Source organism: Aquarana catesbeiana, linkage group LG06, assembly GCF_042186555.1.
Source record: "Aquarana catesbeiana isolate 2022-GZ linkage group LG06, ASM4218655v1, whole genome shotgun sequence".
NCBI classification, from domain to species: Eukaryota; Metazoa; Chordata; class Amphibia; order Anura; family Ranidae; genus Aquarana; species Aquarana catesbeiana.
Genome location: NC_133329.1, coordinates 108,620,644 through 108,633,066, shown reverse-complemented (window position 1 = coordinate 108,633,066; position 12,423 = coordinate 108,620,644). Strand labels below are relative to the sequence as shown.

Sequence of the window (12,423 nt, the reverse complement as noted above, 5' to 3'; positions counted from 1 at the left end):
CCAGGAATTCTGACTTCATTCCATCTACAAAAAAAGATTTCTGCTCTTCCTATAAACGTTACTACAACCCCTTAAACCTTCAGCTGCTAATAATTAATGTTAATACATCTAAAGAACGGCATTATTCCACAATTAAAGTAATAATAATAATAAAGGTCAATTTTTTATTTTAAAATAACTAAACTTGTAATACTGACCTATGTAATAGTTTTGCACAGGGCAGCCCCGAACCTCCTCTTCTCAGGTCCCTCGCTGGCTCTCCTGGCTCCCCCCCCCCCCCCACTGAGTGCCCCCATAGCAAGCAGCTTGCTATGGTGGAACTTGTGCAGGCTCGCTCCTGAGCCTTGCACTGTATCCATAGGACACACAGAGTGGGACTTGGCCTCATCCCCCGCCGTTACTGGCTCTGATTGACAGCAGAGTGACCTAATGGCTCCTGCTGCTGGGGACCCTTGAGGTGGTGTTACTTTGGATTCAGGTCCATATCCCCCCCAAGACACACAGACTCTGGGAAAGCTGTATATGACATATTAGAAAGAGTGACTGATTCATATTGTTGGGACACATACTGTTAGATGCTAATGTCATCAACTCCAGCCACCTGTCTGTTGTCTTCTTTAATGTAAATGAGTCTAGTCTGGCTTGCCACAGATTCTAAGAGTATTTCACCCATTGTTGTTTGTGCTAATTAACCTTGCTATTTTATGAAGGAGTTCTGTGTTGATGTTTATGATAATGTGTATTGTATAGTCAGTGAGCTAGGAGTCTACCCTAAAAGGTCATATCTCTGAGTCACCTAGTCTGGGTAAATGATTAGATAACTAGTTCATGTTAATTAGGTTTCTGGTTACAGTTTTTATTGTAAGCCTGTTGTATATATTTGTGTGTCATCTCAAATAAAAGAGTCCATGTTCAGCAACTAAACAAGTATCGTCTTGTTTTCTGCTTGTGAGTGGTTGGAATATCTGATATCTATATTAAGACTGGGAGGAAGTGGTATATGACAAAAGCACCCAATCGGAGTGCGGGAAGTTTTTATTATTTTCTCTATTTTTTATAATTCTGTTGTTTATTATTTTTTTTAAATTGTTTTTTTTCTTATATTTTTTTCATAGTGCTTCTGGGGAAGGGGTGGAGAGTATGTGGCGGTGATGGTGTCAGTAGGGCAGTGGATGGTGTCAGTAGTTTTTATTTTTACATATTGTTTTTTTACAATTTAGGTTTTTATTTTTTTTTGTTCACAATGCTTTTTGGGGGGAGTGGACTGTGTTGGTAGGGCAGGGGGTTGTGTCAGTAGTATTTTATATATTTTTTTATAATTACATTTTTTTAAATGTTTGTTTACGATTTCATTTTTTAAAATATTTTTTGCATTTTTATTTTTAAATCAACCCTGTTGGGGGGGGGGGGGGGCTTTGGTGAGATATCAGGGGTCTAAACAGACCCCTGACATCTCCTCTTTGAGACAGGGAAAGGGACTGAGGACACAGATTCCCCAGTCCCTTTCTCAGCATTGAAGATGAATGAACAGAAGACAGCGGCTCCTGTTTATCCATTCCGCTCGCCATCGTGACAGATCCCCACAGCTGGCAGGAGAGGAGGGAAGTCGGCTGCGGGGGATGAGGGGGGCAGAGGAGGAGGACAGGGAGCTGGAGAAGAAGGGGGGTGAAGGACACGGAGGGGAGCTGTAGAAGAGTGGGGAAGAAGGACACGGAGGTGGGCTGGAGAAGGAGGATACAGGGAGCAGTCGGGGATGATCGGTGCAGCAGGAGGTACAGCTGTAATCACGGATCTCCCTGTATAGCTTTTTAGCCGACAGCCGCAGGAAGGAGAGAAGGAGAAGTGGATGTCAGCTATACAGGGAGATCGGAGTTCACAGCTGTCCCTCCTGCTGCACCGATCATCCCCGGCTGTGAACCAGGGGACCATCCAGGATCAGCCCCGCAGCCGGGATATTGGGCAGCACTTTCGGGTGTCCGGGAGCCGCCCCCGAAATGTGGGAGGCTCCCGCACCTCGCGGGAGACTTGGGATGTCTGTAGATGGAAAGTTGAAAAAATTACTGAAGGTCCGCTTTAATTTGTATTTTAATTATCCAAGTAGTAATGTGTTGATTGTGGAATAGCACTGTTCTTTAAAACATTCTGGCTACAATTACGTGGTAATTTACACACAGACAGGCAAATAGCATTTTCAGAAATGATCAGCAAAGGCTGTTCCCACATTCCTCCCATTACTGGTCTATTTTCAGTGGGCAGTGTTGACTGAATGTGTTAATGTTTAAGCTTAGCTGAACATTCTGTGAAGTCACCCGCCCTTTCTAGAAGTAAAGAACACTTTCACTTTCATTTCTGCCTCATTCGTTCCAGCATGGCGTTTGTCGATCTAGAAGAAGAGCTGAACTGCTCCATCTGTCTGGACATCTATAACGATCCCGTGTCACTAAGATGTGGACATAACTTCTGCCAGGAGTGCGTAGTGCCTGCACTGAAAGCACAGAAGACCAGACCACATACCTGTCCCGAATGTAAAACTGAGTATGCTGAGTGGCCTGAACTGGAGAAAAACAGGAAGTTACGCAACATAGTGGAAGGTTTTCGATCTAAACAGAAAGACCAGGAGAAGATATTATGTACCTATTGTGTTAAATCTTCTGTACCTGCTGTTAAGACCTGCCTCCATTGTGAGATCTCTCTGTGTGCGGAGCACCTGGAAGCCCACAACAAGAACTTGGATCATGTTTTAACAGAACCCACCTCTTCCTTCAGTGGTAAAAAGTGCTCCATCCACAAGAAACCTTTGGAGTTCTACTGCTGTGAAGATACTACTTGTCTGTGTACATCCTGTTGTTTGGTTGGAAAACACAAGGGACACGATGTGATTCTAGTAGAAGAGGCTGCCGAGCAGGCGAAGAAGAGACTGAGAAATGCTCTGGATAAACTTACCCCGTTGGAAGACAAACTTGAAAAACGAGTCCGGAGTCTTCAGGAGCACAAGACAAAAGTGCAAGGCAAAGCACATTCTGAAAAACAACAGGCTAACAACCTGTACAAAGAAATCAGGAGACAGGTTGAAATCCAAGAGAAAAAAGTTTTGAATGACGTTTCCAAGATGGAAGAAAACGTTTTACTCAAAGTCTCCTATATGATCAAGGAGGTGGAGTCACAAAAGGCCAAGCTGTCCAAGAAGATAAGGGAGATTAAGAAGCTAAGTGACATGACTGATCCAATAGCTCTTCTGCAAGATGAGCAACCAAATGTAGATGAAGCTTCTGAGGGCCAAGATGTAAAAGCTGATAAAGACTTGGCCATCCCTGATCTGGATGAGGTTTTGATGGTGCTGACTTTGCACAAATCCATTACTGATTTTATAAACAATGCAAACTTGAACGTTTCTTCCCATGTAAAAGAAGCTTCTGACATGTTTCTGGATATCAACACTGCCCATATGAATGTGGCTTTATCACATGACCTGAAGACAGCATCATTCTATGCAACGCCTCAGGATAGATCAGATTTACCAGGGAGATTTACATACTGGAGCCAAGTGTTGAGCACCAAGAGCTTCTCCTCAGGGCGACATTTCTGGGAGATAGAAACCAGTGACTTTGGAGTGCGTGAATTTGGGGTCTGCTACCCTAGCATGGAAAGGCATCAAGAAGAGTCTGCTGTTGGAGAAAACAACAAGTCCTGGGGCTTACGACTCACAACGAATAAATATTTAGCTGTACATAATTCATGTACACATCAAGTTCCTCGCAAATCTCCCTGTATGAGATATGCTGTGTACCTGGATTACAAATCCGGACACTTGTCCTTCTATCAGCTATGTGATACCATCCTGCATCTGCATACCTTCAAGGCAACCTTCACTGAACCCCTGCATGCTGTTTTCTATGTGGATGATGGCGCTTGGGTAAAGATAAAGAGTTAAAGGGGTACTCTACTTTCTGGCTGGTGCAAAAAAGGTTTTTCTGTAATTAAACCTGAACCTCAGGAATTATTTTAATTGTATACTTACATTGGTCCATATTAGATGAATTTAAATATGCATATCTCATATCTCGCTGCTGTCTTCTGGGTCCTGTGGCAAGCAGCTGCCCCACTGCACACTGACCATAGGGGGTCGCTCACTTGGCACTGCCCATTACCCATTCAGAGAAGACCTTCAATGTAGTACACTAGCAGTGATTGGAAGCTACCACATTGGCTCCTCGGGTATGATGTGCATACTTACACTGGTCTAAGCTGGACCAACTGAGGTGTGCTATTAAGATCATACCTGAAGTTCGGCTTCATATTCACACTTTGGAGCCTATTTTGATTTATAGGTGACCTCTGGGGGGAATTTGAAACTCCCCTTGCCCCTCCTGCACTGTAAGGGTTAAATGCTCATTTTAGTCTAGAGCAGTGTTTCTCAACTCTAGTCCCCAAGGCGCCCCAACAGGTCATGTTTTTAGACTTTCCATTATTTTGCACAGGTGATTTGATCAGTTTCACTGCCTTAGTAATTACCTCAGCCATTTCATCTGAAGGAAATCCTGAAAACATGACCTGTTGGGGCGCCTTGAGGACTGGAGTTTAGAAACACTGGTCTAGGGTACCATTAAAAGCAGCTTCACTTACCTTATCCTATGCTCTCCTGACAGCCCGCACTCTCCTCTTCTCTCCTATTTCTCTGGGTTGTGTGGGGCCCTCGGCATCCTCGCTTATAATGTGGACCACTGGTCCTGCTTTGTTTGTGATCATGTAAGAGTGCCACTGCCTGCAATTGATGGAGCTCTGAAGAGCAGTGGCTTTTGGGAACCGTTGCATGGAGAGGGGGGGAGCCAGCAGGTGAAAGAGATAAGGTAAGTAAAATTGCATATAAAGGAACCCTGTTACATAAATGAGCATTTAACCCTTGCAGTGCAGGTTGAGCAAAGGTCATTTTGAATTTTCCCTGGAGATCAGCCGTCCATTTTAACCTCCCCTCTGAAACAGTACTTAGGACCATATTGGTGATTTTGTTTATAGCTGCGACTAATCATTGCTACAAGTTGCTAATGGGAGCGATTAATAGCTAGTGGTATATATTTGCTATAGCCGCTGGCAACTTGTTGTACATCATTATGTTAATGTTCTTCTTTAGCAGTTTTTAGCTAAGCCATAAATGTGAATGCTGAGCAATCATTGTTAGCCAACATGAAACGCTGCACAAACTCATTGTAAAATTGCTGTAAAAAGTTTGAGTTTGTAGTTTCATAGATTAGTCACTGCTACAAAATCGCTAGTGTGTTAAGGCTGAAACTTCACTAGCTGCATACTTGTTTTGTATCAGCAATACATTAAAGCGGTATTAAACCCAAAAATATAATATATTGCAGATCACGATCATTAGATGTGGTGGATGTATTTGTTTTCTTTTTTTAGGCTTTCTCCCTCTGTTTTCACCTGATGATCTGGCCAGAAACACACCTCCTGTATAAGACTGGATTCACACCTATGCATTTCTCTATGCATTTTGCAGATTTGCACTACAGTCCATTTAACATGGTTTTCTACGCAACACGTTCTGTAGTGCAAATCTGCAAAATGCAAAAAGCACTAAAAATGCATAGGTGTGAATCCAGCCTAAGGCTCCGTTCACATCTACGTGTTTTTGGGCGTTCTGCTCTAAGCCTCAGCTCTAAAAACGCCCAAGACAAATCCCATTCATTTCAATGGTTCCTGTTCACATCTGAGCATTCTGTCGTCTAAAGCAAAACGCCCATCGCTCAAAAAAGTACGCAAGCTTCTTTTTTGGCAGATTACAGGCGTTTTACTGCTTTTACATTGGTGACCTTTGAACTTCAAAAAGCCTGTACAGAAATGCTGCAATGCACAGAAATGCTGCAAAAACGCCTAGATGTGAACAGAGCCCAATGCCCGGCACACACGATCCGATTATCGGACGAATGATCGTCCGTTTTTTTTTTTTGCATGCTGATCTCACGTCGAATCTGATGAGTTTACTAAAGTCACGAAAATTCCTGTACGACAGCATAAAAATTCGGAAGTGATGTCATGTGTTGTAATACATTTGTATTGCATTTTCGAACGATAGGTGTACTGATGACACGAAAATCGTACGATCTGGCATCGTACGGAAAAAATTTCCGTGCATGATATCGGATGAACTGTCCTGATCGGCTCTCGAAAGCTCTGTACTAATGATCCGACTATCGTACGATTGATTCGAATGCGGCATTTTTCGTACGATTTTCGGATTGTGTGTACGGGGCTTTAGAGTTCCCCCACTCTGGATGAAGGGGCAACAAAAGTACCTTTGGACAGCAGCATTGTTAGTCTTGGGGGAGGGGAGTGTTAGATGTACTCACAGATTTAAATACACTAACACATTGAAGCAAAACTCCAGCTAATACTTTATAAACAATTACAGCTAGGGTTGCGCCGATACTAGTATCGGTGCCGATACCGAGTATTTGCACAAGTATCGGTACTCGTGCAAATGCACCGATACCTGAAACCGATACTTTCAGGCTTTGTTCTTTAAGCTGTCAGTGGGGATGAACAAATGTTCCTCTGTTTAACCCCTTATTAACCCCTAATTTACTCTAATCAGCCTTAATTAACTCCCTATTCTCCTCCATTTAATAATTATTTTCCTGCTTTTTTTTTTTTTTCTCACGTCTATTTTATAAACGATAAACAATTAAAACTTTTTTTTTTTGTTTGCTTTGTTAGTGAATATTTTCACACATATATATTAACATATATTTACACATTTCACATTTAAAAAGCGCAAAATTAAAAAACAAAATCAATTTATTGCATTTGTAAATGACTTTTCAATGCTTTGTACCATTGCTGACAGCTGAAGTGAAAACAAAACAGTAGGTATCGGTAATTGGTTTCCGCGAGTACTAGAAAAAAAGTATCGGGACTCGTACTCGTAAAAAAAATGGTATTGGTGCATCCCTAATTACAGCAAACAATTTTTTCCTTTTGGGATAAAGGTTATACATAAATAAAAGTGCATCATTGTACGAAACCCTGTCAGTGTTAAATGGTTTGTCTCATCTCTGTAACTGATATATTTTGCTGAAGAGCTTACTGGTTGGATCACCAGATGAAAATTGAAGAAAGCGTAAAAAAGAAATCTAAAACAGACATCACATCTAAGAACTGGTAATGGTAAATATATGTTTGCTTTTGGGTTTAATACTGTTTTCAGTAGGGGGAGGTCAGTAATGACAGTACAGGTTTGGCAGTATGAGTGCATAAAATGCATGATACCTGTACCTAAAACCAAAAACGTTTCTGCATGTGTGTTTTTAACATGTTCCAGTGCATTTTGTTGCGTTTCTGGATGTATTCCAGATGCTTTTTTCTTTCCTGTTTTTTCTTCTCACCACTGGGGTCCGGTGCATTTTTTATTCTTTTTACCACAGTCCAGTCCAGTTCTGTGCAGGAAAAAAGCAGTATGTTGTACTTTTTTTTTCTGGAACTGAAACACACTGCACTGGTGTGAACTACGCCTTTGGAACTCATATAGCCTGCTTTCCATGTGTTTTTGATGCAGAAAAAAAAGGACTGCACTGCATGTTGTGTGAACGGGCCCTTAAGGGTAAAACTGGCCATGAGTTTCAACAAGTTCCTGATCAGTCAAAACTCAAGCCTTGGGGGCCCTGTTGACACCACCCAGCTCGAAAAACTGAAAGATCAAAGGAGCCAGTTACAGATACTGTTGGAGTATTCAGACAGCCTCAGGTACTGGCTGTCTGAATACAATAACCAGCAAGGCTTTGTCCGTCCATGCTGTTTGTTCAGCTTGGATAGAGGAATCCGGTGTGTTTCTTTCATTCAGCCCAAAGGACAATCTATCTACATATGCCTAGCCTTAGTCTTTATACAGTGGGTAAAATAATTATTGAACATGTCACCAATTTTCCAGGTAAATATATTTCTAAAGGTGCTATTGACATGAAATTTTCACCACATGTTGGTAACAACTAATGCAATCCATACATACATCCATACATACAAAGAAACCAAAACAAGTAAGTTCAGAAATGTATGTGTAATAAAATGGAATGACACAGGGAAAAGGTATTGAACACACTAATACTTTGTACAAAATCCTTTGTTGGTAATTACAGTTTCAGGACACCTCCTGTATGGAGAAACTAGCAGCATGCATTGCTCAGGTGTGATTTTTTTTTTCCCCATTCTTCCACACTAACAGTCTTCAAATCTTGAAGGTTCTTTCTGTGGACCTCTTCTATGAACTCTGTTCTTTCCATAGATTTTCCTATTGGATTCAAGTCAGGTGATTGGCTGGACCATTCTAGCAGCTTTATTTTCTTTCTTTGAAACCAATTGAGAGTTTCCTTGGCTTTGTGTTTGGGATCATTGTCTTGCTGAAATGTCCACCCTTGTTTCATCTTCATCACCCTGGTAAATGGCAGCAAATTTTTATCAAGAATGTCTTGGTACATTTTTCAATTTATCTTTGCTTCAATGATATGAAATCTACCAGTATTGTATGCTAAACAGTCCCACACCGTGATGTTTCCACCTCCAAAACTTCACTGTTGGTAGGGAGGTGTTTTTGGGGTGATGTGCAGTGCCATTTGACATGGTGTGTATTATGGCATCCAAAGGGTTACATTTTGGTCTCATCTGGCCAGACTATATTCTCCCAGTATTTGACAGGCTTGTCAAAATGTTGTGTAGCAAAATTCCAGCTTGCTTTTTCTTCAGCAATGGAGTCTTGTGTGGTGAGCGTGCGTCCAGGCCATGGCAGTTGAGTGCAATACTTATTGTTTTCTTTGAAACTATTGTTCCTGCTAATTCCAGGCCTTTCTGAAGCACTCCGCAAGTGGTCCTTGGTTCTTGGAAAACTCTTCTGATTGTTTTCACTCCTCTAACATAAAATCTTGCGAGAAGCACCTGGTTGTAGCTGGTTTATGGTGAAATTATGTTCTTCCCACTTCCAGATTATGGCCCTAACAGTGCTCACTGGAACAATCCGAAGCTTAGAAATCCTTCTGTAACCAATGCCATCAGTATGTTTTGCAACAATAAGGTTGCGAAGGTCTTGAGAGAGCTCTTTGCTTTTACCCATCATGAGATGTTTCTTTTGTAACACCTTGGTAATGAGACACATTTTTATAGGCCATCAGATGAGACTGAACCAGCTGATATTAATTTGCACTTACAAAGGGCCGGATTGATTTCTAATTACTGATAGATTTCAGCTGGTGTCTTGGCTTTTAATGCCTTTTTGCACCTCCCTTCCTTCATGTGTTCAATACTTTTTTTTCCCTGTGTCATTCCATTTCATTACAAATAAACGTAATTTCTGAACTTATTTGTTTTGGTTTCTTTGTATGTATGGATTACATGGGTTGTTACGGACATGTGGTGAACATTTCATATCAATCGCACCTTTACAAATATATTTACCTAGAAAAATGGTGACGTGTTCAATACTTATTTTACCCGCTATAGCTAGTCCATCATGGGGGCAATGACGTATGTTGTATTACATATGACACACACAGATGTGGCATGTATTTATCAATAGAGGGTTGAATGTTAGATTATCCCTTTTAATGATTTTTTTTTTATGTTGATAGAATATAGATTTTTTTTTTTTTTAAAATAAAAAATGACATACAGTGATATTAATTGTAAAATGAGGAAATGTTTGAAACATCAAAATGCTAAAAGTACTTGTGTATTGCACTTAGATGAAATACAAAGTTGCATAAGATTTTTTTGGAATGGAATCTGAGTCTTGCAGTTCATCTGCATTTTCATTGCGAAGAATGATTTGTTATGTTGTGGGAATAGGGCGTTTTAGTTTCTCAGAATTTTAAACAATAGCAGTTAATACTGTACAAGACCGTTATGGATTTTAACTAATTATATATGATAAAATGTTTAGTTTTTATTATTTGTGAGGTGCTGATCATGTGTTTGATACTATAAAAAAAATAAGTATTAGGCTACATGTTCATGGGCAATTTGGCCAGTCTGTCAAAACTGAGTTTTTCAGGCACCCAGGAGGCACACGTACAGCATCCAGTCTCATTGCCAGCACCCTGTCAAAATCCATGAATGCCCACGTTTCAGGCATATGACCCTAAATGCAAGTACCACTCAGTATATCCACCGTGTAAGACAGGCTGCTGCATCTGTTTCTCCCACGTGCCCACAAACGCTAGGATTTGACAGACATGGGCCAAACAGCATGTGTCTATGAAACCCTAAATACACTGCCTTGAAGATTTAGATAAGTAAAAATATCCTGTGATGTGACCTTACTAGTCTTCATAAATACCGCTCATCATTGGGCATGAATAATGTATCTATATGACACTATATTCCTGTTTGGGTCCTGTTATCGCATTATCATTGAATTTCTCTGCCAATTGTATGTTCTCTCTTTGTTTATAAATAAAGAATTGCAAAAAAAAATAAAAATACCCTGTCCTGAGTAGTTACATGCAATTAGGGACTGAGCAGCCCTGGAATGTAATTTTATGTCCAAGGATGACATTTCTGCCCGCACACAAGCACAACGCAGAGTGCCATTGCATTTAGAAGTAGTATCTGAATCAGCTCCAAGGCCCCATTCACACCCAGCCATTTTGGGATCATGGCAGAATTGCTGCAATCTCAAAAATGCACTGCAATCACAAAACAGGTTAAGGTGCGAATATTTTCAAAGGCACCTAAAATACAGTGCGGTTTTGCCGCATGATTTTATTGCACGGCAATCGCATTGCATGAAGCTGGTCGACCAAAAGAAGCTCCTGCTCCTTTTTGGGCGACAAGCTTCACACAATGCGATTTGCCACATAACAGCAGAAAAACTACACCACGTTTTAGTTACCACTCAAAACATGGCACCTGAACCTGTGTTTTGTGATTGTAGCGTATTTTGCGATAGTGGGCAGAATTGCAGAGATCCTGCTACAATTCCAAAACACCCAGATGGGAACGGGGCATCAAGGACCTTTTGTTTTGACGCACCTGGAATGTATTTAGCCCATTTATACTGAAGGTCGAACTGGATTTTAAGGCTGCCATCACATAGCAGTGCTTCAAAAACACATAGCGCACTTTAAATGTGTTGCGGCAGCACATATGCCTTGAATAGCTTGTTGTTAAGGACATGATGGTCTCCGGTAACTGAGCCGGAACCCAATGGCATCCTTAATAAGTGGAGAAATACATATAGTTACCACACTCCTCTCTGCAGGAGTTGTCCGGCGGTGCAGCACAGAGCAGAGCCCACCATCTTTAGCCCGGTCATTACACAGAACACTGCAGGGAAGGAGCCAGGAAAACTGGACAGGACTGCAGTGAACAGCTCTGGCGCTACTGTGAATGGGGGGGGGGGGGGGGGGGGGACGGTGGACTGAACATAAAGATGCTGCAAGCATGACCTTTCAAACCACAGTGCAAACACAGCAGTGTGAAAAGTCAAATAGAATTTAAAGGAAAGTACTTTTGATGCGCTTTCATCACACTGGAAATGTACCTTCTAGCAAAAGCACGTAGGTGTGAAAGAGCCCTAAAGCATAACCCAGGTTTTAATGAACACTGAATAACTGATCCAAACGATTTCTTCACTAAAACATGTAGAAACTGTGTGCGCTGTATAAACTATGTATACAGTGCACTGTGTGTCGGCAGGACGGGTACTTCCCATCTCACTCTCGGAACAAAACCAAGTTGGGCTGAGCTCTGCTTAGCCATTCACAGGAAGCCTTGTATTTTATGATCACAAGGCTTCCGCTGATTGTGGTAGAAATCTGCCTGCCTCTCCACCTCAGCCAGAGGAAGCCTTGTATTCATTCAGAATATACAAGGCTTTCCTAGTGAATGGCTAAGCAGTGCCCAGCCTGACTCAATTTTGTTCCAGGAGTGTGACGTGAACTTCCCATCCCACTACGGAAAAGCTGCGCTGCATACTGTATGTAACAGATGCTACAGTTTATACAGAATACACAGCCACTGCACGTGTTGGTGAAGTAAATATTTTGGAGGCTTGGTTCAAGCAAACTATTTTAACATCCCAAAAAAAAGCTGAGTTAGACTTACCGGTAACTCCTTTTCTGAGAGTCTTCCAGGACAGCCCATGAGACCTTGGGCTCCTCCTACCAGGACAGGAAACACGTCACCCCCACCAGATAAAAGGGCGGTCCTCCAGGCCCATGTCAGTATTCTCAAGAACCGTAGGACCCTGCAAAACATATGCATAATACACATAACTTCAGACAATACCGGGTGGGAATCCGGCTGTCCTGGAAGACTCTCAGAAAAGGAGTTACCGGTAAGTCTAACTCAGCTTTTCTCCAAGCGTCTTCCAGGACAGCCCATGAGACGATGAGCCAGAACTTACCAGTCTAGGGAGGGACAACTGCCTGA

The 12,423-nt window shown here is 41.7% G+C and overlaps 1 protein-coding gene across 1 annotated transcript; it reads left to right on the top strand.

Annotated features, from left to right (window-relative positions):
• The first annotated feature begins 2,318 nt into the window (after positions 1-2,318).
• LOC141148853 (E3 ubiquitin/ISG15 ligase TRIM25-like) lies at positions 2,319-10,470 on the top strand. Its single transcript, XM_073636654.1, has one exon. It carries the CDS (start codon positions 2,369-2,371, stop codon positions 3,929-3,931), a length of 1,563 nt encoding a protein of 520 aa, XP_073492755.1. The 5' UTR covers positions 2,319-2,368; the 3' UTR covers positions 3,932-10,470.
• The last annotated feature ends 1,953 nt before the right edge of the window (positions 10,471-12,423 follow it).

Bases quoted from the DNA above. Each gene is read 5' to 3' on its own strand.
- LOC141148853 (XM_073636654.1), top strand. From the start codon at position 2,369: ATGGCGTTTGTCGATCTAGAAGAAGAGCTGAACTGCTCCATCTGTCTG.